At 40.4% G+C, this 25,840-nt stretch overlaps 2 protein-coding genes across 5 annotated transcripts in view; both read right to left on the bottom strand.

The window, feature by feature from the left end:
• Positions 1-5,216, bottom strand: part of ZNF830 (zinc finger protein 830) — a 10,974-nt gene extending 5,758 nt beyond the window's left edge. The window contains exons 1-6 of the mRNA XM_035895477.1: positions 5,204-5,216; positions 4,482-4,658; positions 3,919-3,952; positions 2,355-2,575; positions 1,916-2,006; positions 1,178-1,241 (exon numbers count right to left, since the gene is read on the bottom strand). Coding sequence (XP_035751370.1) covers positions 1,178-1,241; positions 1,916-2,006; positions 2,355-2,575; positions 3,919-3,952; positions 4,482-4,658; positions 5,204-5,216 — 600 coding nt within the window. The remainder of the gene's footprint in view (positions 1-1,177; positions 1,242-1,915; positions 2,007-2,354; positions 2,576-3,918; positions 3,953-4,481; positions 4,659-5,203) is intronic.
• A 1,448-nt stretch (positions 5,217-6,664) lies between these two features.
• Positions 6,665-25,819, bottom strand: BAG1 (BAG cochaperone 1). 4 transcript variants are annotated; one of them, XR_004842176.1, is made up of 9 exons: positions 25,661-25,819; positions 22,827-22,955; positions 22,592-22,674; positions 21,807-21,920; positions 21,176-21,283; positions 20,879-21,016; positions 15,676-15,741; positions 12,313-12,375; positions 9,907-9,934 (listed from the first exon to the last, which is right to left on the bottom strand). XR_004842176.1 is itself a non-coding variant. In XM_035895479.1 (7 exons), exons 2-7 carry the CDS (start codon positions 22,888-22,890, stop codon positions 9,845-9,847), a joined length of 522 nt encoding a protein of 173 aa, XP_035751372.1. In that variant the 5' UTR covers positions 22,891-22,955; positions 25,661-25,819; the 3' UTR covers positions 6,665-9,844. The 4 variants fall into 4 exon arrangements, 2 of the variants coding, with proteins under 2 accessions (XP_035751372.1, XP_035751373.1); XM_035895479.1 differs by lacking the exons at positions 15,676-15,741; positions 20,879-21,016 and having other exon boundaries at positions 6,665-9,934; XR_004842177.1 differs by lacking the exons at positions 9,907-9,934; positions 15,676-15,741.
• Positions 25,820-25,840: the final 21 nt, after the last annotated feature.

Below are 25,840 nucleotides of genomic sequence, written 5' to 3'. Positions count from 1 at the left end.
CTGCCTAGGGATTCCTGCTTTCTACAAGCTTCCCAACTCATGGTGAAACTAAGTATTTGAAAAGTGTAACATACCAGTTATTCATATGCCCCCCCCCCCAAGTGCATTTTTTTCAGCTACATAATTCAGTATTTGGAACATCATTGTTCAAAATTATTCACATATGCCAGCACATGGGCATGAGTGGTGCCAAATGAACATTGCCAGAGCAAGTAAGAGACACGCAAGCCTCTAACTGTGACAGTGGAACTAACTGAATATAAAAAAGCATTATTTGGAAGGTCTCCAAATCAGAAGCCATGGCTCGACCTCACAATCCAATTTAAATACACAGCTGCCTTCCACAGTGTGAAAAATAGGGAAATACATCAAGGAAAAGACTTTGAGCCTACGATGCTATTATTCTTGTAAAGAAAGCAGGAAAGTCATCACATCTGTCGTAAACTACAAAAAACCCGCCACCTTTGTATTTCAAATATCAGTGTTTATTTTGGTCATCATTTGGTACTGTGCACATTGAACGAAGTATGAATACTTTTGATCAAAATTTCAAGATTTCTAGGTGTGATTTTTTTTGAGAAACACATTGAATGTGTACCTTTTCTTTTCCAAGTATCAAAAAACCCCATAGCAGTAAAAGGCAAGAGGGTCGAAAACCAAGATCGCTGCTGTACTATACCAGTACTAGAGATCACTGTGTATGCTGTAATCTACCTGTTTTCATTGTAACAGTATGCATAGTTATCAGTTGCACAGTAACTCTTAACACTTTGCAACAGGATCTCTCAAAGGACATTAGAGAACTATTTTTATATCCTCAATTCAGAGGCAGGATTGGATGTACAAATTCAGTGAAACGCTTTTCCCGGGGTGACTCAAAGAAATGAAAGTAACAGCTGGATTGTCCAAATCTCAGCCTAGCATTTTAACTAACAAATAACACTTCTTTAGTTTTCTTTAAGAGCCACAAAGGAAACACAATCAAAAATACACTTTGAGAGATGATTTAACAAGCTCTTACCACCCCCCTCTGCCCCTTTTCATGAACCAAAATAGTTCAGTCGCTTTCTTATATTCTGGTATGACTAGTTGCCTGGAAAAACATCTTCACTACTCAGAAAATCATTACAAGTGGCAGAAATAATATGCAGCAGCATAAAAGGAGCAGATCACTTACTTTTGCATCCACTTCAGGATCGTCAAAGAAGCCTTCTGGCAAAGCTTCAGCAGTGTTTTCTTTCCTGAAATGTTTGATTACTATTATCCCGAGTTAACACTTTACAACCTGCTTTATTGTAGAGTTAGAAACAGCCAAGAATAAAATCCATAGTCTTTTAAAATAGGACCTAGAAATGAAGCAAGTTTTTTTACACCCCGAGTTTTACCTACAACCATCAAAACTTGTTTCTTCAGTTCGATCTTACCTAACTTAAACCTGTCTGTGAAGTTCTGTGTAAACCTCACTGTCAAAACAAGAGCTTAGGCTGCTTAAACTATTATTTCCAGTGTGTTCAGCACACAAATATTTTAACAGCACAGCCTCTACTTAAACCTAGCCTAAACCACTGTCTAAAAAAGTGCCCAAGTGAGCTGAACCACTACTACAGAACAAGCAAATGGTTTTCTTTAAACAGTTAAAAGCAGTGGTGGACGCTAAGATTCAGAAGTATCCTGTGTTAATAATTGCAAATCGAGATGTCTAACAGACACCGTATGGCACTGCTCCACCTCTTATCCTGCCCTTAGGGTGTGAAATACGGTCTGAAATAATGCTAGATGCTGACATACGTACAAACCATTCTGAATACAAGTTAACAATATTACTGATTTCTAAGTGATCACAGTCTGTACTTCCTGGAAGGATAATGTTTATTTATGATTCCCAAATTTATCAATATTTGATTTGACTGCTTACCTTTCCACTACCTTCTCTTGTATCTCTGGTTTCTGTATGGATCCTGAATGGGAAACTATAGGAGCAGGTGTAGTTTTGCTGTCAAAGAAGTCTATAAGAAAGGACAGAAGCCTATAAACAAAAAGAACTGTTCAAGCTTCTTTATAAAGTTCTGACTAGACAGAAATCTCAATTAATTATCTTACTGAATATCAAGGGAAGAACAGCCAGACATTATTTCACTTGACAGCCTCAAACAATTAGAACATGAAATCAATAAGCATGCTGAAAAAACACCACGGAATTACAAACTAGCAAATAATGTCCCTTCTCTACTTCCACAATAACACACCCTAACCAGCTAATAGCAATAATTGGAAAAACAAATGAAAACCTTTCCATCATCAGATAAAACACAGCTTCTCCTTACTAAATCACTTACTATTTCAGTCATCATTACCTGCAGGCAGAGAATTAGCTATTACTTCTTCAGTTGGAGGTGGAATATCAGTTTTATGCATAACACAAGATTTGCCTGATTGATCTTGTTCCTCTTCTTCTTCTTCTTCTTCTTCATCGTCATCATCGTAATTTCCTGACAATAAACTGGTACCCGAACCCTTTGAAAGCTGTTCCTTTGCACTACCGTGCTCTGTTTCATCAAAAAAATCTGCTGGTAGCCTAGTAAAGAACACACAATATAACTATTTCAAACTTCACAAAAGTCAGTAACAGTCTACCATCCGAAGCCTGTTCAATCTGTGAGCAAGACCATCTTGTAGATATCATGCAATACCCTAAACTGCACAGCTACTGATGTAACCATTGTCTGAAGGCAGCACATACTTGTTGCTTTCTTTTGAACTTCCCCAGGATTGCTCATGTTAATTCTGAATGCACATTTCGGTTCCTTTCTTGTGTTTGAATATTCAGTATGAGAAACATTAATAAAAGTATCTTATAATAAAGTGCATTTGTAGGAATGGAAGCTTAGGTAACTCTATTTGCACATTCAAAGTTATTTGCATCTGTATACCTGCTGTGAACACATTAAATACAAAATTCATAGTTCAGAGGTCATATTAATGTCACGTAAACCTTCATAGCCTTCATGTATAAACACAACTACTTATTTTGGGTACCTCCTGCGGCTCAGAACTGCAGCTTAGAAGGGCCACACAGGCTCAGCAATGAGCAAACACAGATGTGCTTAGAACAGCTGCAGGCCTCCAAGCCAAACATTTTTCCAGGTTATGTTTTAAAACGCTCATACTGATCAGTTTAATAACGAACAAACCTCTCAACTGTTAATTTTGCACACACATTCAAAATATCCACAAGACAAGTGTCTTCTAGAGTTAAGATAACAGCACGTAATATCTATGCAAGATAATAATAATAATTTATCCTGTGAAGAAGTGTACAGGAGACCTGCAGGCCTCATGTGACATCTACCAACCCCACAAAGATGCCCAGAACTTTTCAGTGGCAGTAAGATGCTTAACCCAACCCCTTGAAGTCAAATATGCTCCTATGTTTGTGAGAGTTCAACTGCAAGATATGCATTTACATGAATTTTAAGTGACAAAAACATCTTAACATGACATTTTTTAGTAGCCTTTGTGAATAAATTTAAATGTACATTTAAAATTTGTCTTAATTTCAGACTACCATCTCTTCTGCAGTATGCTAGAGCTGAAGATTAGAGTGCATGCCACAATCTAGTTATTTTCATTCTAGCAAACTGCGTAATACCGCCACGTATTAATCCTTAGAAGCCTGATAATGACAGTAAAATAATTCCTGTTTTGCCACAGACTCTAGAGCTAATACCATGATTTTCTCATCTGCACTGAGGAAGATGCTGTTATGTTCAGGAACATACACCCACATTAGAAAATGAGCAAAGCAGGGATCTGCTGATTCTCTACCCTTGGCTCAGAAGGAGATGAGGGAAAACGGGGTGAGAATGTAACAGTTGGTACAGTTACAAAAAAACCCCACATGTAGTAACATCCACTTACCCAGATGTAGACGTATGTGGCTTTTCGTCTGTACCTGTACAACAGTCAAGAGTCACTTCTTAAAACCCATACTTTTAAAAGAAATATCACTCAAATAAAAGTCCTACTACAGCAATAAGTTCACAAATGCACACTTTCATATATTTCATGTATTTACACGTTCAGGCGCACCAAGGGAAAAAAATTTACTATCTTTCTTTTAGCGTGAACTTTCACACATGATTTGTGGCAATCCAGTGGCTTGATGCCACGAAAAGGAGTGACACCACTTCTGGAGCAAGCGCTTCTACTGTTTAACTTACGCCAAGCCCACCACCTAATTGAACTCAATAACCCAGAAGGCAACTAGGTAAACTACCAAAAGTGCAGTTTTCTCCCGATCAGTGAACTCACAGAGAAAGAACAAGACAGACTTTTAAACAGCAACAGGCTGGCATTAACAGTCTTCTGTATTCACGCTCGCTTCCACGAGGAAAAAAAAAAACCCAAACCACCCAAAAACATTCAAGATGTAAAGCGACCAGATTCCGGCAAGCGCTTGGTAAGTATTTTTCTCTCCTTACCTTTTACTTTCTTTAACTCTGTATTTTCTGTGTCAACAGTTTTTCGCTTGACAGGCTGAGATGACGTGCTGGCAGCTGCAACCGTTGCCGTCTGCTTTGTGCCTTTTAATTCTGCAACCCTCTGTAAGGAAGTGTAAAAATCAGGAGGCTTTCCTAGCAGGAACTTCCAGACCGCAGCTTAAAATACAGCTCTTTTAGACCACTTTTTTTAAAATGAGCTAATATTTTTCCATAACAAGATCACTGAAATAGACATGGCAGACACAGAAACCACGGCCAATGTTTCCATCAGCCTCCTGAATGATGCGACACGGGGGCAGAGGACTTGGCACTTGCACAGGGGAGGCTGTACGCCTGAGAAGGACTGAGACCAGCGACATCCACAGCAGTGCAACACTGGAGAGGAGAGCAGGAAGGCCGGACTCATCTGGAACGTTAGGTGCTTTAAAATTAAAACACAGCACTAGGATTAAAGAGGTGTCACCCTGCCCTGCCGCAAAGATCTACCCAGGTCGCAGGCAGTGAGCTACGCACCCCTCCGTTCTTTCGGCCTTTTCCTCAGCACTTGCTCAAGGAAATCCAGTCTCTCACCTTCTGCTAAGCAGCAGCAGAGTTTAAAAGGATTTAAAAAAAAAAAAAAAAAAATCAGACTTAAGGGTGCGTGCAAGTTACAAGCTCCCTGAAACTGCTGTACACACGCTTTACCCTAGCTGCTAAATTACCAACAACCCCCATGTTTTAACGAAAAGCAGCAACCCCCCGGTAACGCGGTGTAACCTCCCCTCCCCGCCCTTCCCCCCCTTCTCAGGCGGCGCCCGGTCGCTCCCGAGCAACAACGCCCCGGCCAGCCCCGCTCCCCCCGGCCACCGGCCACCCGGGACCGGCGGGGGGGGCCCCCCCCCCCCCCCGCCCCCCCCCCTTCTCAGGCGGCGCCCGGTCGCTCCCGAGCAACAACGCCCCGGCCAGCCCCGCTCCCCCCGGCCACCGGCCACCCGGGACCGGCGGGGGGGGCCCCCCCCCCCCCCCGCCCCCCCCCCTTCTCAGGCGGCGCCCGGTCGCTCCCGAGCAACAACGCCCCGGCCAGCCCCGCTCCCCCCGGCCACCGGCCACCCGGGACCGGCGGGGGGGGCCCCCCCCCCCCCCCGCCCCCCCCCCTTCTCAGGCGGCGCCCGGTCGCTCCCGAGCAACAACGCCCCGGCCAGCCCCGCTCCCCCCGGCCACCGGCCACCCGGGACCGGCGGGGGGGGCCCCCCCCCCCCCCCGCCCCCCCCCCTTCTCAGGCGGCGCCCGGTCGCTCCCGAGCAACAACGCCCCGGCCAGCCCCGCTCCCCCCGGCCACCGGCCACCCGGGACCGGCGGGGGGGGCCCCCCCCCCCCCCCGCCCCCCCCCCTTCTCAGGCGGCGCCCGGTCGCTCCCGAGCAACAACGCCCCGGCCAGCCCCGCTCCCCCCGGCCACCGGCCACCCGGGACCGGCGGGGGGGGCCCCCCCCGCCGGTCCCGGGTGGCCGGTGGCCGGGGGGAGCGGGGCTGGCCGGGGCGTTGTTGCTCGGGAGCGACCGGGCGCCGCCTGAGAAGGGGGGGGGGCGGGGGGGGGGGGGGGCCCCCCGCCGCCTCTCTGGGCAACCCGTTCCAGTGTTTCACCACCCTCATTGTAAAGACTTTCTCCCTTATACCCAGGCTTTATCGGGTCTTTCAGGAGCTAAGCCTCTGGAGCACCAGCAGAACTACAGAGGCACCCTAATACAGCTGTAGGTCGCATCTCTGAAGAGATTTCCTAAAAAGTGCCCCCAAAGCTGCCCAAAATATATAAAAAAAACAAAAAACAAAACAAAACACCCCAGTACCTCCCATACACCCAGATCCAGAAACCCTCAGTGTGCCACATGATTGTGAAGAGCGCTCTTAAACCCCCCCAGCTTTTCTTTACACCTCAGCTTTTCGCCAATCTGGGTCACATTTCAGGCTTTGGAGGGCTGCGCCCCACCCCCCCTCGCCCCCCACCCCTGCACGCAGCAGCACGGAGAGCAGCATCCCTTTTCCCCACTAACATACAGCCCCCCAACAGCATTTAGTAACCGCATCACGACCAAGGACAGCAGAGAGCTTTCCATATTTTATTTTTACCTTTTCGTTTACAATAGTACAATAAAATAAGTTAACTGAAAAAAAAAAACCAACCCCTACCCCCAAGTTCCAAGTACTCCGCTCCAAGCCACAAGCAACCATTAAAAGTCAAACCCTGGGTTTACAGCGACTTTACCCTCGGGAGGACTTGGTCAGAGAGGACGCCGTGACCAGAGAGCAAGCCATCCCCCGGCTCCAGACCCCGCGGCTCCCCCAAACACCGGGTCTGGTTCGTCCCGCACGACAGCTTGTAGGGAGCTGGGGGAGCACGGCAGGCAGGGGAGTGCGTGATTCGATTTCCGCTTTCATAAAAAGACAAACGTCGTGGTGAGACATTTTGCCCGGATGGCAAATCCCAGGTGTGTAAACCCATCCAGAGCAACACGGCAGCCGGAGGAAGACGATGGGTCGGTGTAGCTAAGGGAGAAGGGAGTCACTTCTCTTTTGAGGTGATCAGGGCAGATGGCTGGGGCGAGGAAATAATTGATTCAGTAGCAAAATAGGTACAAGAGTACACCGAGACTACAGAATCAGTGAGAATATACCTTAAGCTTGATCAAGATCTACGTTTACCTTTACAAATTGTGTAGAATATTTAAAATTACCTCTTCCTTCCCCTTCCTCCCACAACTGTAGTCTGTTCCACTTTTCAAAAGCATAGAAGTTTGCTTTTACTGAAACTTAAGGCTATTATGAAGCGTGGGGCTCGTCTTTCAAAACTAGGTATAAAAGTCAATCCACTCTAGAAAGTCTTAGCTAACTCTAAGTACAACCATTTGTTTTCCGAAACAAATCAACTCATTTTTATATTTGGAAGACAAAAACTTTTATACTTCATACACCTACTTTTGTCCTAGAAACCAAATGCCCTGATACCAGGAGTTACCACTGTAAGGTAACTTCAGCCCAGGACGCCCACCCTCTGCTGAATCCAGATGTGCTGGTGGGAGAGGTTCATCATCACTTCCTTTGCCTCTAAGTACCAGATTATCACAAGATCTGCTACGGAACATTTTAAAGTTAATCCACCTGGCTTTGAGACAGGCTGAGGACGGACTCACACAAGCACATCTCAAGAAGCAGTGGTTTCTGGGAAGATGAAGTCTGCCCACAGCCTCAGTGTTCCCACCCAAGAGAGAAGAATACGAAGGAGCAGCAGAAACGGTCGCAGTCCCTGCCATAACCACAGCTCCCAGTTGTCTTCACGGGCACAAGAGGATACTTTGTTTATGCATCTGCAAATGTTCAAGGCATTAGAGGACTTGCATTTGAGAGGGTGAGGATCCTTTCCACCAGGGGGAAGTGGGTAATCTTGCATCCCCCGAATTAGGCAACTGTGTTGCTGGTGGGTTTAAGAGTCAGCTGAATCTGGACCCGAAGCAGCACCAAGCTAGGTAGGGCTTCACAAAAATGGCTACAACCAACTCTTCTTCCTCCTAACCTTAAAGTGCTGGGAAAATGCAGCATGACCAGATTTAGTAGCCTAGGAAAAAATACCCACAGTCCTACCAAACATACCATTTTCTAACATGACAGACAAGCCTCCTAGGAGCTTAGACCTTAAAATCCCCCACAGATGCTGAGAAGAGACATGGAACATTTCCATGCACATGGAAAAAATACAACCTACCACCCTGAAGAAACTGGTTAACTGCAAAAACTATGGCAACTCCAATCTTGGTATGGTCAAAAAGCATTTTTAGAATAAAAGTGACCCTTTCTAATGCAGGGCCATCACTTCATTTGTCCGATGGCATTTTTCACTAAAGAAATGCTCCTCCAATTACATACATCACAGATAATACTTTAATAATAATACTTTAGGTGTCATTTAAGGTTTATAACTTGTTAGAAGTTAACTTTTTTTTTTTTAGACACATTTCCTACTTCATCTTGAAAGGACAGCTAATCTTAAAACAGAGGCATGTGGATACAGACTCACTACCTAGGGGCCATTTCCAAACATCCTCAGTCTGACTCATTTGAGACAAGACAGCTTTTCTTTCCCCAGGGAAATGGGCTCCTTTCCAGTCAATACTTCACCAGCCACTGCATACACGACCGACCTACCGACCAGAAGCATCAGTGAAAAAGCAACTCCCGCTACAGGTACATTAGATACGGGCTCTGACCAACAACTGCAAAGTTGGCTGCACCCGCTGACAGTTACAATCTCCCCCACAAAAGCTTATTTTTCACCTAACAGAGAAAGCTAAGCATGGCACGTATCGGACTGCAAGAATCAGTCATCATCCTCAGTTGCATGGCATTGCGAAAATAAAGTTGCGTCACTTTGTAACACGTTATAAAAATTCACCGATTACCTTAACAGACTAGAAATAATCACTGCAATTTTCCATTAAATATAGCATCATGAATTCAGTGAAATCAGAAAAGAAGTATAAAAAAGCCTTTCAAAATAGCTCCTTAGTTATACTTTGCTTGAACTGAACCCTTGGCGTATGAGCAGCATGAGTAACCTCATTTCATTTTCCACCATAACTCAAGACGGAACACAAACAATAAAAATAAGAATAATCTATAAAAAACACAGTACCTCAGAAATCTATGTAAAAAAACATACGTCTGTATCAAGGAGCTCAGTAACAACTTAAAGCACCACTCAAAATTAAGTACCATACATGTTACAGTACATGCCATTTATTATGACAATTTAAGGCTAAAATAGGTACGACTCCCTTATAAGTCAAGCTTTCTTATATTTATAAATGCATACAAACATTAAGTAGATACAAATGCGTAGGGGTTTTTTTATTGCTCTGAACTGTCTACTGCAATGTTCGACTTCCCCAGATGTCGTCTCAGTTTGCCTTTTTCCTTCAAGCTGAAGTCCTACAATTGCAACTTATGGCACTTGTACGATTACAGACCTTCTTTGATTTGAGCTGTAAATAAATTCCAAGACATATCAGACAAAATTGCCCATTACTGCAAACTTTGTAACTTAGTTAACTAAACATTCGTCCATAAGATACATAACAATTCACCACAAAGATTATTTCTGCAATTCTTCAGGAAGGGTTTTCTTTTCAAAATAATAGGTCTAACCAAGCGGCAAACAAGACAACCAGCAAGAAATGATTGACTAGTACCAGTCTAACAGACTGGGCTTTAAAAAAAAAAAAAAAAAAAGCTGAATACGTGCTCCAAAACAAAGAGCAAACTTTTCTTCTTGCTCATAGAGCAATTATGTTTCCTAATTACGTAGGGCAAGGCCTCATTCTGCCAGCGACAAATTCTTTGACTGTAGCTTGTCCATTTCTTGACCAATATTTCCTTCAATGGTATCACACTGGGCAAGAAAAACCTGAGAATAAGAAACAAACAAATTTTATTTGATACGCAATTACAGCAATGGTAGATGCTTCTTAGGAACAGAAGCTGCAGTTTCCATCATGAATTCAAAGAAGGCAACTCAACAACCACCCTCCGGTTCAGTTTTAATAATAGCTTATTCACAATTTTGTTTACCCAGAATCCAACAGAAGCATGGCATTTGATTAGGCAACAACGTGGTTGCCCATCCTCACCAGTCCTGCCACTGAAGTACTTTGAGGTGATCCAAAGTTCATAAACAACAATAAGGATCATAAATGTTCAGGCAAGTTAGTGCTTCAGTTTGGAACATGACGTTTAAACTCCTTTCTGAAACACATACTTCTGTAACCGAGGGTGAGAGCGACAAACCTACTCAGTCAAATCCAAAAAAAGCTTTCATTAAACCAAGGCCTCTTCTCTTTCTCCTGACTACAGGGCAACAAGAACCCTCACCTGGGTTCATGAGTAGCTGGTGTGCCTCAAAAAACAGAAGGCTCCTTACCAAAAAGGGCAGTCCACAGCACCTTAAGCTTCCTTAGAACCTGCCCACAAGTTCTTACAAGTATAGCAACTCACACACAGCAATTAAGAGCCAGCAGCCACTGGTCACTTTGCTTGTGCCGCACACAGCACAACGTGCCAGCGCTTTAAGCCAATACACTCTTTTAGGCCAATTCTAATGTATGATAGTACATCGTAGTTTCTGAGCAGACTGTCCCACCTTCTATGCACATCTTGCTATGTCTGCACTAGACTTCAACAGTCAAACCAGACATTCAATGTTATTTACATTAAGATGACATTAAGAAACTTCCTTCCCCCTAAAGAAGCAAACTGTTGTGCCAGATTAATGTTTCTCAACCACCACACCATTTTGAGTCATCTGTCTTGAAGCAAACCCTTGAGCTGGCATCAACTCACTTCTGTAAGGACTTGAGGGATCACTCAAGGTAATAATAATTGCAGTTACTGGCTGCAAGTGTTTCCTATCTGTCTCCCCATTCTGGAAGATGTGATTGCCAGCAACAGAAAGCACTTAATAGCTCCCCCTCACTTTCATGAATACTGAAGAGTAATAAGCATAACTTGACATCGTTTTCTCACTCTGGAAAAACAAATTGCTGAAACCCCTTCAATTCTTCTGCAGTCCTCAAAGCGTTCATAACCTACAGTTGCAGAACGCCATGCCTATAAAAGCACAACAATAATCCTGATCTCGGCTCAACAGAGTCTGTTTTATGCTTTAACAGCAGATCTTATACAAAACCCTGCTTATTTCTGCAATAACTTCACTCAAGAGTGGAGCTCTAGTAGCTTGCCATGAGGGTTATTGCCATACCTCTATCACAAACTTTTGCTGCTTTGGTTAGACACATGGAATCAAGAGCGTGTTCAGAGCCCCACATAACATAGCTACGGCAGCAACCATCTTCATTTCAATTTGCATTATCTGAACTTACCTCTCTAACAGACTACAAAGGGCTTTGTCCCTAAAGCTATAACAAAAACCATTTCTACTATGAAGTACTTCTTGATAAGGCTTCCTCTAAAATAGATGGCCATTAAAAAAAAAAAAAAAAAAAGGGAAACATAGCTTACAATAAAAGACAAAACATTTCAACTTCATACATGAATGCAAAGTACTTTCACAAGTAATTTTCAGGAGTCTAACCTGTGACTGAAGCTAGCACAACACAAAGAAAAGCAGTAATACGAGTAGCATTACCATTCATTTATGGAAGTTTGGCTTTTGGGGGAGGAGGGAGAGAGGACAAATTCCAGTATTTAATAACAAACCTTCAGTTCAAGGTCTCTAAGGAAGCGATGACTAGGAACTTGTAAGCATCATACAATAGCAAAGCAATGAAAAAACCCACCCCCAGCACAGCTGCTCTTCTGTACAGATTTTACTTTGGAGACTCTCCATAGGAAGTTGGTATGTTGCAAAAGAAGCTAAATTTTCCAAAGAACACCTCTAGCAAGGTCCAGCAGGAGTTAGAGTTGACTGTATCCTTGTACCCAGACCTCCTCATTCATTACTCCAGCCCACCGAGATATGGGAAAGGAGGAATCATCCCATTTTCTTTCCAAGTTATCAGAATTACTTTACATCATCAGGCAGCCATAAGGCCAACCACTAATGTAAATTACAAACAATATCTGAAGACAGCAGGAACTATGAAAATCTGTATTTTTGTATAGTGTTTTATAAAGCTATTAAATAGCTCTTAAAGGGAGGTCATAAGAAATAACAATATAAGAACAAACACTGAAAAAAATCTAAGCTCTAAACAGCTCCCATTTTCACAATCTCTTGGTATACAAGTATCCAGCATTAACAGAAAACAAAAAAATAAAAATACTCACCTGAACCCTTTTCACCAACCCCTTCTTTTTCAGTTTGCAATCACTGAAATTCTCTGGCAGATTCTGCAGTAAAATAAACAAACAAGTTGATGCAGCTTAACATTGAAATGAGAGTATTAAACTTACAGCAAAAACTAAACGTATCAAAGATTCCTCTCAGCAAGCATCCTGAAAATGCCACGCCTGCTCAGTCAGGATGATTACACAAGAAAGAATTTCAAGAAAAAGTCATAAATTCAGTAAGTCTGGGATACAGAATGCTGATTGCAAAGACTGAGCTGACTGAGCTAGCAAATTTACCACGAGTCTTTAGGTAACGTACAGCAATAACTGCATACACTGCTTTTGTCTACTGTGGCGTGTGTTAACCATTCTGCTGGGCTTCAACTTCACATTTTTTCAGAGACTGTAAGATGAATTAATTTCTTACAAACACATTAACTCAATCCCTTGCCATCATTAGAACATATCATCAGTAATGAAGGCATTGCCACTCTGTTTAAGCAGTATGTCTGCCCTTCTCCACAATCTACTCACGGAAGGGAACAGATGTGAAGTGTTACATACTGACAGCTTTCAATTTCATTCAAACCGCATAATCTTCCATACTCCTACCACCCGATATATCCACGTATGTCATCTTAGCAAATGTTATATGTATATACTTTGTCCTTTTGGAGCTGTGTGAAATTGGGGTGTTGGTGAGGAACTGTGCTCAGGTTTACAATGCTTTTTTGAAACAGGTAAAACAAATGATTATCATATAAAGTTTATGTGAACATTCTTAGAAACATTATGCTCTCTGTTGAAAATGCATAAAAATCTTGGAGTTTCTCACGGTATACCTTTTACTTTCCACCCTAACTCCATACCAAAGATACAGGTTTCCCTATACTACCCTCTGTTTCTTTTCAGCTGAAATGCAAAGCCCACCAGTAGGTTTAGATACATAACCTTTGATAACAAACAAAAAAAAAGCTCTTTTCTTTTAGCGTCCAGCCAAATATACATGGTCTTAAATACAGGAGTCTTGCACATAACCTAATATAGGAGTTAAAAATACACAAAACTCCACAGTAAAAAAACCAACCATCATGTGAAGTGAAACTAGAGGCATCACTGAGATCCCAGGAAGTTCAGGGATCACACTGCTCCAGTATTTGTGCAGTAATTAGCACACTGTAAGTGATATCAGACAAAGAAATGATAATCACCAGGCTTAGCACGTGTTAGCAGGCTCATCACTGTGGGTGATGAGCAAATCGGCATGCAACAGAGCGAGCTGGGACACATTTTTACATTTTACCTCTACATAAACTTCGGGTTTAAAATACCTCTCACTCTTTCTACGCTCAGCTGGAAGAAGGAATGCACCATGCTGCTTCCTGTCTCCTAGGAGAGTATGAAAGTTGGAAGTGGGAGTAACTACTACAACACTAACCTCTTCCCAGGGTGAGGGTTTTTTGGTTTATTTTCTTAGTTTGGTTTTGGAAGATGAGTAAGATAAAAAAACCCTTCTGTTCCTGTAGTTCCAGCTTCCATTCCTGGTGCTCCAGTACCAGTTTTCCCAAACAGCAGCATTTTTAAGCTGTATAGAACTCCTATCAACTTCTAACACTTCCCTTCAAGATCAGAAAAGGCATCTCCCTAGCTGAGAGCTTTCGTGTCAGACTGCACCTTCTGAAACAGAACCAGAAACTGGACATACTTCTTTCAGGTGGAAAAATGACCATCAGTATCAGAGACACAAGAGAGTATGCGGATTAAGGGAGATACCCTTCCAAATGAAAACCGGTGCAGTATTATCTTACAAACAGGGACAGAAATATCTGAAAACTAGATGTTGGGGTTTTTGTTTGTTTGTTTGTTTTATTGATGTTAATCCTCTTAATACCAAAACCACTCTTTAGTTTGTCCTAAGTTTGTCCCTTCACCTATCTATCATTTCCAACTCCTCTTCTTTTGTGAGAAAGAGAAGCAGCAGCTGTGAAAGTTACCAGGCTAACTCCAGGAATCTGTCATGCACGATGTAAATCCTTCAACAAGAGCCTGTTCTACGCTGGTTGCTTTCTTAATTTATGTAATGTTGCCTTACATTACATAGAATCATAGAATCCATACATGGATTTACAGTACAGGATAGGTTCAGAAGCTACTACATTTTCAACAGTCTGCCTAAAATGAAAACTCCTTTTTACAAGCGGCACATGTCCATTTCCCAGAGCACAGCTTTTTTTCAGTTGTTCACTTTGGAAGCTACTTTGCTCTTCACAAGGCATATTTTCTAGTACTATGTACTGCAGTAAGCCCTTGCTCACTGTAGCATGCTAAACCCATATGTCTTCTTCCAATAAAGCAGGACCCTGTGAAAAGATTTTTCTTGCTTTTCTTGCAGAAACTGAATGCTCTAAAGACATTAAAAAACAATTGAGAAGTCCACTTAAAGCTGTGGGTGAATTCTCTTCAAACACCAGTCCTCATTTGCAAATAAAAAAAACCAGCCTTCGGAGTACTTACAGTTGTCGCAGGGAAAAAAAAAGTTGAAAAAATATTACAAAGTTATATGAAATATTCTATTAGGCATAGAACCCTGCAACCACATGAGAAAACATTCCGTATTTTCCCTTGGTTTTCAACAACTCAATTCACTTTTTAATATTAACAAAATACAACAAGAAACATTTAACAGAGTATTTGATGCAGACTATTTTGACTCCATATATGTAATAGCCTGAGAGAACAAAGATGGGTTAGGCCTAATTATTAACGGCTGATTCTTACCAGAAAAAAATGTTATCTCATTGTCACAGAAACTGTCTTACGCCCTGAAATTTTCCATTACTTGGAATTTCTTAATAATCAAACTAAAAATGAAATTATACACTAGGTTAGTTACACTGCCTACCCCCCTTTCCTGAGTACTTATTTCAGGCTGTACTTTCTGTAAGTCTGGCTTATGCAAGTATTCCTAAAAATCTAAAATAGCTGTTTAACAAACAATTGTCTATCATCAGAATAGGCCTAAGTTAACTTTCAGTAGCAGACAGGGAACTCCACCTGGGCTTATCATACCAAGTCTGTTTCTAAAACAGATATTGATAACTGGAAGAAACTTTGAAATCTGTGCATCCAAACTCCTCTGTTTTCTTGCACACCCAAACTCTTCTGTTTGCTTGCACACCTTCATAGCTGTTTTTTTTTTTTTTTTTAAAATCACACCTTGTAATCCCCTTAGCAGAGACACGGAACCAGAAGACCTAAACGTACTAACTTATCAAGCTGCTTAAAAGGTGTTTTGCAATTAAATTAGTAAAGTTTACAAATCTTAACATCAGATTAAATCTCACAGTCTCTCTGTTTTACCTTAGTCAGCTTACGTCTCCTCTCCAGGAATACGTTGTCCAACTATTCAGGGTTTAACAGGTGAAGCTGGCAATAAACCTTAAGTCACAATAACATTTCAATATTTAATTAAAATCAAATTTAATTAAAGAAGGAGTAGCTTAAGCAAAAGTAGTGCTTATGCAAAACTTGCCAAATCTACATTTTGGTGCTAGCATTGCTTGCAGAGCAGTGGTTTGGATTAGTATATGCCTTTCTACTGCACAGCATATTCTTGCTTTTATAGCAGGTCTCCTCTTTGCATTGCGCTTCTCTGTGACAAAACCCTGCTCAAGTCTCACAGTCCTTGGCCTGTAGGGTCTGAAAAAAAAGTGATGCAGTGCTGGCTTCACCCCAGCAACTTCTGTAGAACTCCTGGGCGCATGTTCTTTACCCTCCCCCCATCCACCCAGAAACAGAGCCCACGTCCCCCTGTTAACCCGTGGCTATCTCCCACCCCACACCCCCGAATGCAGAGCTGTTTAACCACATCTCTTCAAGAGTTCTCACCCTGCAAATACACTGACGAGATGCACTGCAGAGACACACACATTACATCCTCGAAGACTCATCTTTTGCATGCACAACACTCATGCTTTGTACAAGAAATCCTTAAAACCAATCACGGTTTACACAGCAATAAATTAATGCATGTGCCTCTAGATCCTCTCTATTCTTGAGTGTTCTTTTAACTACAAACACAGCATCCCTCTCTCCTGAGCACTGCTTCTTACAAAACACAGACTCTTGTCATTTCCCTCTCCCACCTGCTCTCCTAACGAAACCACCTCCCTTTGCCACAGAACGTCACCTTCACTTCTGCTCAAGTTCCATTTGTTTTGAAAGTGCTTCCAATAACCATTTCTAAGCTTAATGTTACCACCACATCTTTGCTCTCCTCTTTGGTTATTTCTTACTTCCGAAAAGATAGACCCCAGTAGGTAATATCTGATGCCTGAATCAGACTTTTTTTTACGCTTTATAGAAGCGTAGTCAGTTAATAAACAAAACAAATGCTAGTCAAATTTATTATTTATGACTACCTTATCGGAACCAAAGGGACACCATTCTTAAAATAGGCCATCTCCTACACTAGCAGTCACTAGCAATAATAGCTAGAAACATTTTTGCTTTGTTATCAAATTGCTTTAAAAAAAAACCAAAAAAACCACTCTGCTACACATGGCACCAATGCTAATCAGTCACAAGCAAGGATTTTTTGCTGACACCCCATCCATCTAACAAGAAGCTTTTTCGTTAGTTTCCTTTAAAAATCCAAAACAAGGTACAGTGTTTTAGTGTCTAGTTTTTATTGACTACCAGCCCTTCACGCTTTTTTACCTTATTGTTAAATAAGTTGGTAAATTGGGTAAGCACATAATGTTGACACTGAATCTTCTTCATCGAAGTAGACATCTGTGTGGCTTCTTTAAAGGCAGCTATTAAATGGCAGCATTTGTCAATGGGTTTTCTGAATGCAGAAGTGGTAGCTAAGTGCTCTGCTCTCACTGAGAATGACAGTATTTTCATGTTCCTTGTGCTTTAGAAAAATTTTCCCCCAAAGCTTTGCTTTTATGATCCATGCTAAGAGATTTAAGAATTATAATAAGAAATGTTTATCAAATGCTTATTTATCCAGATAAATTCAAAGGTTTAGTAATAAGTTCTCATCTTATTGTAAGTGGCAAAACTTCCCAGAAGCATGGAAAATCTTTGCTACAGGCACAACGACGGGTTTTTTTTCAGAATACTTCTTTCTTTTAATCCTTGAAACGTCAATTTGATATTGATTTACCAGAGAGCAGTATAGCAAGGAAAAGGAGACAGTGCAAAACGCTTCATCAGAACAGTAATTTAAGTAAGTTTTACAGGGAATTACAACAACAAAAAAAATCCTCAAGAAAGGATGATGGACTACCAGAACATAACTGTGAGTCAGTAATGTTATCAATATCCTCAGTACCAATACATACAATCTGCAGATGATTCTGTCGTGAATTTATGTAAACAAAATCAGTGACTGGTATTTCAGAAGAGAAAGGTGGTTTTTTCAGTTGTTAGAACAATCTGTTCTCTGCAATATTGTCTTTCTAGATTACAAATCTGCCATTTAAAAAGAAACCATCATGAGAACAAAGTAACCTCTCAGACTGCAGTATCGGTGACAGACTTCATGTAAATTAGAGCAGGCTCACAAGAAGTACATAGCGTCATGACTGTGGATTTAACTTTGCCTACTGATCTCAGAAAAGGTTTCCTTTTTTTTTTTTTTCTTGAAAAAGCCTTTCAGTTATTTAAAAAGCTGTGCCAGCTGATCAAGTCAAGGATTTTCTGTGTTTACTCACTGAGATTTGTAGTAAGTAGTGTACTTTGACTTTTACTCCTGGACCAAATGTTTTAACAGCTGAAATAAATGGCATTTCTGGTGACGGATACACAAATCTTCACCTGTTGAACATGACTCAATTTGTATTCCTCCTGAAGAAAACTTCAAAGATGTGTAGCTTATAGGAAAGTCTGACTATGTCACAGCATTCAAAAATGTGTAAGATGCTCGTAAGATCCCTCCACCCTTCCTGTTCTGGAAGCAGTAGCTATTTAACACATTTAATGTTAAAATGTTTAAGTTACAGCTACTCTACCCAAAAACATCCCTTCAAGACTTCCCTTTCACACCTCTGACAGCAACACCACTCTATTTTTTCTCTCCCACCCCAATACTGCACAACTACTGACTTACTTCCTAATTCACTTCTTTTAAATTCACAGTTTTTGAACACATGGAGTCTAGTGAAAAGGAGTGTTAGTTCCAAACTCAGCTCCTCTAATTAATGAGCTTGTCTGCTAACAGTAAGGGGGTGACACCCCTAGAATAGACAGAAAACAATATGCAAGCTTCCTCACCCTTAGCTCTCTATAACCATACAAATCTCATTCTGTACCAAGCTAAATGTTTTTCATTGACAGCCAAGGCACTTTAAAGAGCTTTCACAGCAATTCTGCCAAAGAAGAAAACTGGAACATTTATAGTGTGAGCTTACTGTATGTTTCACTTCTACAATGCACCCATTCTTCTGTCTTCGCAGGAAACAGCTCGTTCACTTTTTTTTTTTCACGCTTATCTTTTTTTTTAACATGCTGTTGATTGAATCAATAGCACATCTATATGGCCAAAAGCATTCAAGAGATTGTCAGAACTTGCTTTTTACTTAGCTAACAAGAAGAACACTAAATACTGTATAAAACAATTCTGAGATACAGATAAAACACTTTCTGGAAGCTTCATGCTTTCCTGCTTCACATTTCTATTTACCATTTCTTACTTCAGTGGAACCCATTTATCGTTCATATGCATACCTCATTACCGATCTGTGTTGCCACCTCTGTATGTTGCACAACTGCAGTACAGCTAAGTAATAGCTCAGGAAGTTGGTGGCCTGTTCATCTGATCTGGTGTAATACCAGTACACTGAACAGCTACATTTTACGTAAAGATTCCACCCAACTACAGGTATCTCACCTGCAAGATTTCACAGAAGTTTCACAGAAGCTCAGCTTTCATGACAAAAACCACAGCCACCTTTGTTTATTAGAACCAATAAATATGGACACATATGGAACGTGTAATGTAACTTCAATCCCTGGTAATAAAAAACCTCACTTATTTCTGGCTTTAAAAACATGAAGCTTGTCAACGTTATAGGCTCTTATACAACAAAGTAACAAACATCTATTACAAATATTAAAAGATACTATTTATAATTAGTTTTAGCTCTGGCTGCTGCACTTCCATAAGAGGCAACACTGAGGCGCAGGGACTCCGTTATTTCCTAAATCTAAACACGAAGTCACCAGGTTATAAGTCTTCTAAAATCTTCTACTAAGCCTAAAAGTGCCTTGTCCAGTGCTATTCAGAGTATTTTGGATAAGGAAATAAATAATAGCACGATTTCTGTTTAAGCCATGCAAAAAGTACCAGAATCAAAAGTAAACTTGGAAAACTCAGTTTGGATTAATTAGGAAGCAGCGACAAGTGTTTTCCAAAGCTGCTTACTGGGTTCCAGAACTGTACGCCAGCATAGACGTACTCACTTGTTCCTAAATACGACTTAGTATCAGAAATTGAAGGGATCAGAAATAAGCTTTAATCCCATCCAAATGAAACCACTGTCACCTTATTGCTATTTTCATGATAACATATAGTAAATCTGCCACTTCAAACAGGGAATCAGTTACACAAAGTCTGTATGTCTAACAGCATTCAAGAACTGTCACCAAAATATTTTCCTCTATATGAGGCAGAAAAGGAAAGGGAAATTTTAAGACTTTAAAATACTTAGCATATTACAATTTTTTAAAAAAAAATTATTTAAGAACTGTTGGCTATAACAAACAGCAAAGGCTAATTTACCATTAAAGGTGCACAATATGAAAGGAAGAAATAAGTTAATGAGCTCCCCACCATTCCTAGGAACACATCCATACAGCATAGCATTTGATGATGGCCAATTCAAATTATTACTCTATGATTTAGTCTGCTGCTGAACTTTTTCAAAGTGTCCATCAATTAAACTACATTTGGTTCACCAATTACAGGCGTTTGCATGGAATCTTGCTGAAACAATCCCATAAAGGGCCACTGTGTGAAGGAGTAGACCCAAAGAGATCACTACACAAAAGCAGCATCTTTTCTTCAGAGCAGGATAGTATGATCATGATATGCAACACAGTTATATAATGAAGTTTACAGAGAACGACCAGCAGACAGAGAAACAGATAAAGGAAATACCCTAGTTGCCATAATCTTCTATGTATCTCTGCGCAAGTCCCTTATTCTCACCTAGCTTTCAGCTTACTACACAATACAGGAAGATACATATTATACTCCGGAAATATGCTGTAAGGTTATGATCCATTAATGACTGTGAAGCACTTGGATACACCCCAGTACACTCCAAAGAAAGAATCTAGTCTTCAGTATGCAGGCATCTCAAACAAAAGTACCGTCAGTCCACATATGACTGACCAGAAAATTCTTCAGTCTTCAGGATCTCCTTGTTCTTATGCAATACAGAATACAAAGTGTATCTGATGGGATTTTTTCCAGACCTTTACTGTTACCGTGAAGTTTAACATGAAACTTTGCCAAGACAAACTAAAAGGGTAAAACTTGAGTAAAGGATACCCATTTCATGTAGTCTTAACAGGCTGCTGCCCCAAATGAAGCTCTTCTGTAGAATGGGGATGCATACACAGGCATTAATGTCACCATTTAGAAATAGATGCTGCCAAGTAGTCTTTTGGAGACATACAGGGGCAAGAGCTAGATATTAAAGAAAAAATGAGCAAACCAATTAACTAATTTTGAAAGCCAAAATAAATTTGTTAGTATTTTAAAATATCAAATAAAGTACAAGAAAGATATACTCTTAACAGTAAGTTTCTGTTGGGATTTGACCCTCTTCTCTGGTTATTTACTTACAATGGCATCAATCTGTTCCAGGATCTTCATGAACTGCTCTGCAGTTCCTTTTACCCTCTTGTCCAGCTGTTTTAGTGCTTCTGCTTGGAGATCCTTTGCTAAAAATCCCTAGGAGGAAAAAAGAGGGAAGGAAAGACAAAGGTATTCCATACACTACAGTGTACTCATCTTAGAAAACCTGTCAATCCACTACAGTAGAAAACATCTTTTACTATTTCTGTAGTTTCAAGTATGATAAGGACTCCAATCTCAATCTGTATTCTATCAATCCTTGAGATGCTAAATGTAAGATCTGCTGGGATTACTTAAAAGATTAAACAAGTAACAGACATTTTCATTTGGACTTTGAGAGAACTCTCTCTGTTTCATATTTTTATGTTTTATGTATATCTGAGGAATGTAATTTTTTCAACATGCAACAACATTTACTTTTTTCCAAGCATTGACACATCTCCATTTTTCAAACTCATAAATAGCATTTGAAATTCAGTAAGAATTTTACAGGCCCCTTGGACAGTTAGGAAGTGCAGCCTATTACTGACTACACAAAACCTTTAAACATTTTTTTTAAAAATATATATACCTACAGAACTGTTTTGCAAAGATATAAAATGACACAAAACTGGCATACCTTCTGGATACTTGTGAATTCTTTATTAACTTCCTCTAACTTATTAGCTATTTGCTCCACTGACTTCTCCAAATCTTTTAACTTCTTTAATTCAGCCTCTTCTTCTGGACTATTCTGTGTATTCAAAAGTACAATACTTACAATGTAACAGAGTCACTATGCAGCTAAAAAGCAGCAAGAGTAGTGGTACAGACGTAAAGGCTTTTGCTGATTTAAAATACATACTACACTGTGGTTATTCTTTCCATATTTTAATACCTATCAAATAAGCTTCTTTCAAAGCTTAATTACAAATACAGTCAAAGTGGCAATGTACATAAACACATTAAATGAGATGAATTTGAAGGGAGAAAGCAAAAGTGCAAACTTTTTTTTTGTTAGCTTAGCATCTTTAAAGTAGAGGTAACATTTATATCAAGATATTACCTTGTCCTCAACTTAGCAAAGCCAGCCACAGTAATTTCACTAGAAATAAACCAACAGATTCAGTAGCTACAGCTTTTTTTTTTTTCTTTTAACCAGAAAAATAAAATGATCAGTAAGGTCATCAGTGCACGGAAGGTTCATGAGCACTGACAAGCAACAGATTAGGCAGAAGTCAGTCAATAAATTTCAGAAATGTACAAACTGCACAGTTATTTGTAGTACAATGTGAGACTGAACTCAACTTTCTGGGTAGGTATACAAAATTAAGTTTATGCTGTAATCTTTTTCTGTGTTCAGCAGCTGAACCACTGACAAATATGATGACAACTTAAGGAAAAAAAACCAAACAAACCACTTACCCTTTTCCCAATCAACATGACTTTGCAACCATTTTTAACACCAAGTGCTGACAACGGTTGTTCCAGTTCTTTCAGAGACTTCCCTAAATGGAAAATGAGAGAGGGAAAAAAAAACAGTTAAAATACAGTTAGTGGCATAAGAACATCTTTTTGAAGACATTCAAAACATGGACACCTAAGAGTAACCAAGATGAAGGTAACATCTATAAGAAACATTGACAGATTTATAAATTACCTTTGTATATCAGCTTCTGAAAAGGAACTGGAACTCCAGTGACTTGTTCAATAAGTACAGCCATGTCTTGTAGTGTAGGTTCACCATCTTCTTGTTGAGATGCGACCTGAATACTGTGTTTTTCATTACCTAACAAAAAAAAAAAAAAAAAAAGAGTAATACTTATTGCTACCTAGACCATATTACAGGGAATCAATTTCTAATATTTATTTCCATTAATGCAGAAAGTTCTCAAATCACTAATTCTAATGTGCAATCATAATTTTTGGTCAAAGAATTCTATTGCATTTCCTTCCTCTTGGAATGACTTACCTCAGCCCAAGGTTTAGGTTTACATTTTAATAACCTGAAGAGTTTGATCAGGCATATTCTATTGGCACAATGCTCCTGCTAAGTATTATTCCTCACCTCTTTTTAAGAGTGCCAGATGGTGGCCAGACATCCTGCAATCTAAAGCATGAAAGCACACCACTTCCTGATGTATTTTATTTTCTACTTGTAGGAGCTTTTAATGGCATGAGTCTTGTGGAATCTGAGACAATTTATCACTTCCTTTGCTCCCTACTCCTCATACGTGAGAAGCAAGTGATCAATGTCTACCCTGCCTCCCCTCCACCAGCCACCTGAGAGAATCCCCACAGTCCAAAAATTATTTCTCCCCTTAACGTGCTGATATGCAGCCTTAAGCACTTTGAGAAGCCTCAGCCTATATGGCACCTTCCACTTGTGAAGCATCCTATTCAGACTGCCTAAGATTACTTGCATGCAAACAGCAGGAAGTTCTTAAGAAAAAAAAAGAGTACATCTGTTAATCTCTGCTTTGCAATAGACCCTTTCTAGAACCCTCTGCTCCCACACACTTAAGGCCTGTCAATCTGAAAGCACCCACAGCAATCAGCCACCACTGGCTGCAAGGGAAATCAAAACAGGCATTTTTTACTTTGCAGAAAGAGAGAACTCCTTAACAAATACCAGAAAGACAATTATTCTCGTGCCACTAATTTGAAGTGCACAGATCTTTCACAAAGAGTTCTAGAAATGCCAATTTTAAAATATTCCAGCCTTCCAGAGTCACGGGACAAGTGACACTGTGGCCACAAAAACTTGCAAGCTCCAACAGTATTTCTTAATTCCAAAATGGTTTTAAGCTCAAAATCACATTATACAAACTCTCCCCCAAGCATTTTCCATAAACAGACTGTCTTCACGATTTGTTTTAGAAAAAAAAATAACCCCCAAAACTTAGGTCCTAACCTCAATATATTTCAGAAGGTTGTTTTGATACATAGAAATGCTTTGCCTAAGGGCTGTGCCTGTCAGCAGTTGAGAGAAAAAAACAAATGAACTGCAAATGGGGAAGAGAACCACTGAAGTTTGCCTAGCAATAGAAACAGTTTTAATTACAAATTATGAGTACCACTTTGGGCAGTCTGTGACAAAAATTTTACTGTAAATTCACAGCAGAGTGAAATCACCATGACAAAGACCTCATGCGTTAAAACTGGTATCACAGCTTATCGGTTTGCTTCAGTAAATTACAATACTAATTTGAAGCAACCACTAGTAGAAAATTCCAAAATCTGTTATTAAAAAAAAAAAAGCCTAAATACATTTTAAAAAGCAGGTCAATTCAATTTCTTGCAGATCGTCAAGGGATACATGTGGATCTACTACCACTCTCTTTCTCAACACTTATTTCCATCTTTCCCCACTTTCAGTCATGCATGCAAAACTTCAATAAAAATGTTTGTGCTAAGTAGTAAACCAGCATCTAACAGCAACAGGTATAAATCAGGCAGCTGAAGTCCCAGACGAACAATGCCTCTATTTGCTATTTATTAATAACAAAGTAATTAGCAGGTAAGAAAACAACTGGAGAGATAAAATCATTCTCAGAGATGACGACTGTTGGCAAACAGCAAGATGTTGGAATGGTAAATATGTTAATATCATTAAGCTATTGTCATCTTTGCAAATGAAAACCCCTCAGATGAAATGGCGATCTCTGAAGGCATCAATGAGCACACGAATCATGAAGATACAAACAGATTATTCCACAAAGTTCCTCACCAAAGGCTCTTAGATAAAACTGCCCGGTGATAAAGGAAACATTTTCACAAAATAATGCATCAAATACAACAGTAACAGCTTCAAAACACGAATGAGCAAGCAGAAATAAACAGTAAGCTCTAAAGATGGAAATAACATCACCAACATAGTGCAGAAGGAGCAGAATTTATTCTTCAATAATTAAAAAATTATCAATAAAAAATTCACAAGTTTTGTTAATAAAAATCAGCTGATGAATACCTTGCTGATTTAATACCTTACTATCCTTCTCATTCCTCCTACTGCCTCACCTAGGTCCACTTCACCGAAATTTAACCATGGTATTTCCCATCTTATTTTTGAGAACTGTGGAGTCCAGGCGATTCTTACTTCTTTGCAGTAACTTTTAATATTTATTTGCAGGCTTAACCACATCTTCCCTTTCACCTTCCTCTCTCTCCTCCTATTTCTCTTCCCGAAGAAGAAAAGCTCAGTCATGTCGGCTGGCCTTTGAGTAACCCGTTTCACCAGGTCAGCACCCAACTCTCATACTGAAGAAATCACTGCTCTCTGTTGCGTCTCGCTAACTGCAAACGTTCAAGCTTATTCAACAAGCGAGGTGCGAGCCCGTCGGGCAGCATCTGCTTTTAACACACGGTGCTGACTTCAGTGATTTATTTCACCTAAACGAAGATTGCTACCACAAAAGTGACCTCTGCTCCGTGCTCTCTGGCAAGGACAGCCCTTGTCACCTCTTCCCACCGTCACCCTTACAGCAGACCTACCCCTGTGTGGTCAGTTTAATCATCTTGCTGATACGCAAAAAGCTGGGGTTCTTTTTTTTTTTTTTCTCCTTCTGTTGGATTAGCTTAAGTGACCCGGCTTGAGGGAGACAGCTTTTCGGACACCAGTGGGAAGACGCGGCCAGCAGCGGAGTGAAACCTTACGGTAGCAGCCGGCACCCG

Source organism: Egretta garzetta, unplaced genomic scaffold (genome assembly GCF_000687185.1).
Source record: "Egretta garzetta isolate BGI_Z169 unplaced genomic scaffold, ASM68718v1 scaffold405, whole genome shotgun sequence".
In the NCBI taxonomy this organism is placed as follows: domain Eukaryota; kingdom Metazoa; phylum Chordata; class Aves; order Pelecaniformes; family Ardeidae; genus Egretta; species Egretta garzetta.
This window is presented reverse-complemented; position numbering and strand designations above follow the sequence as displayed.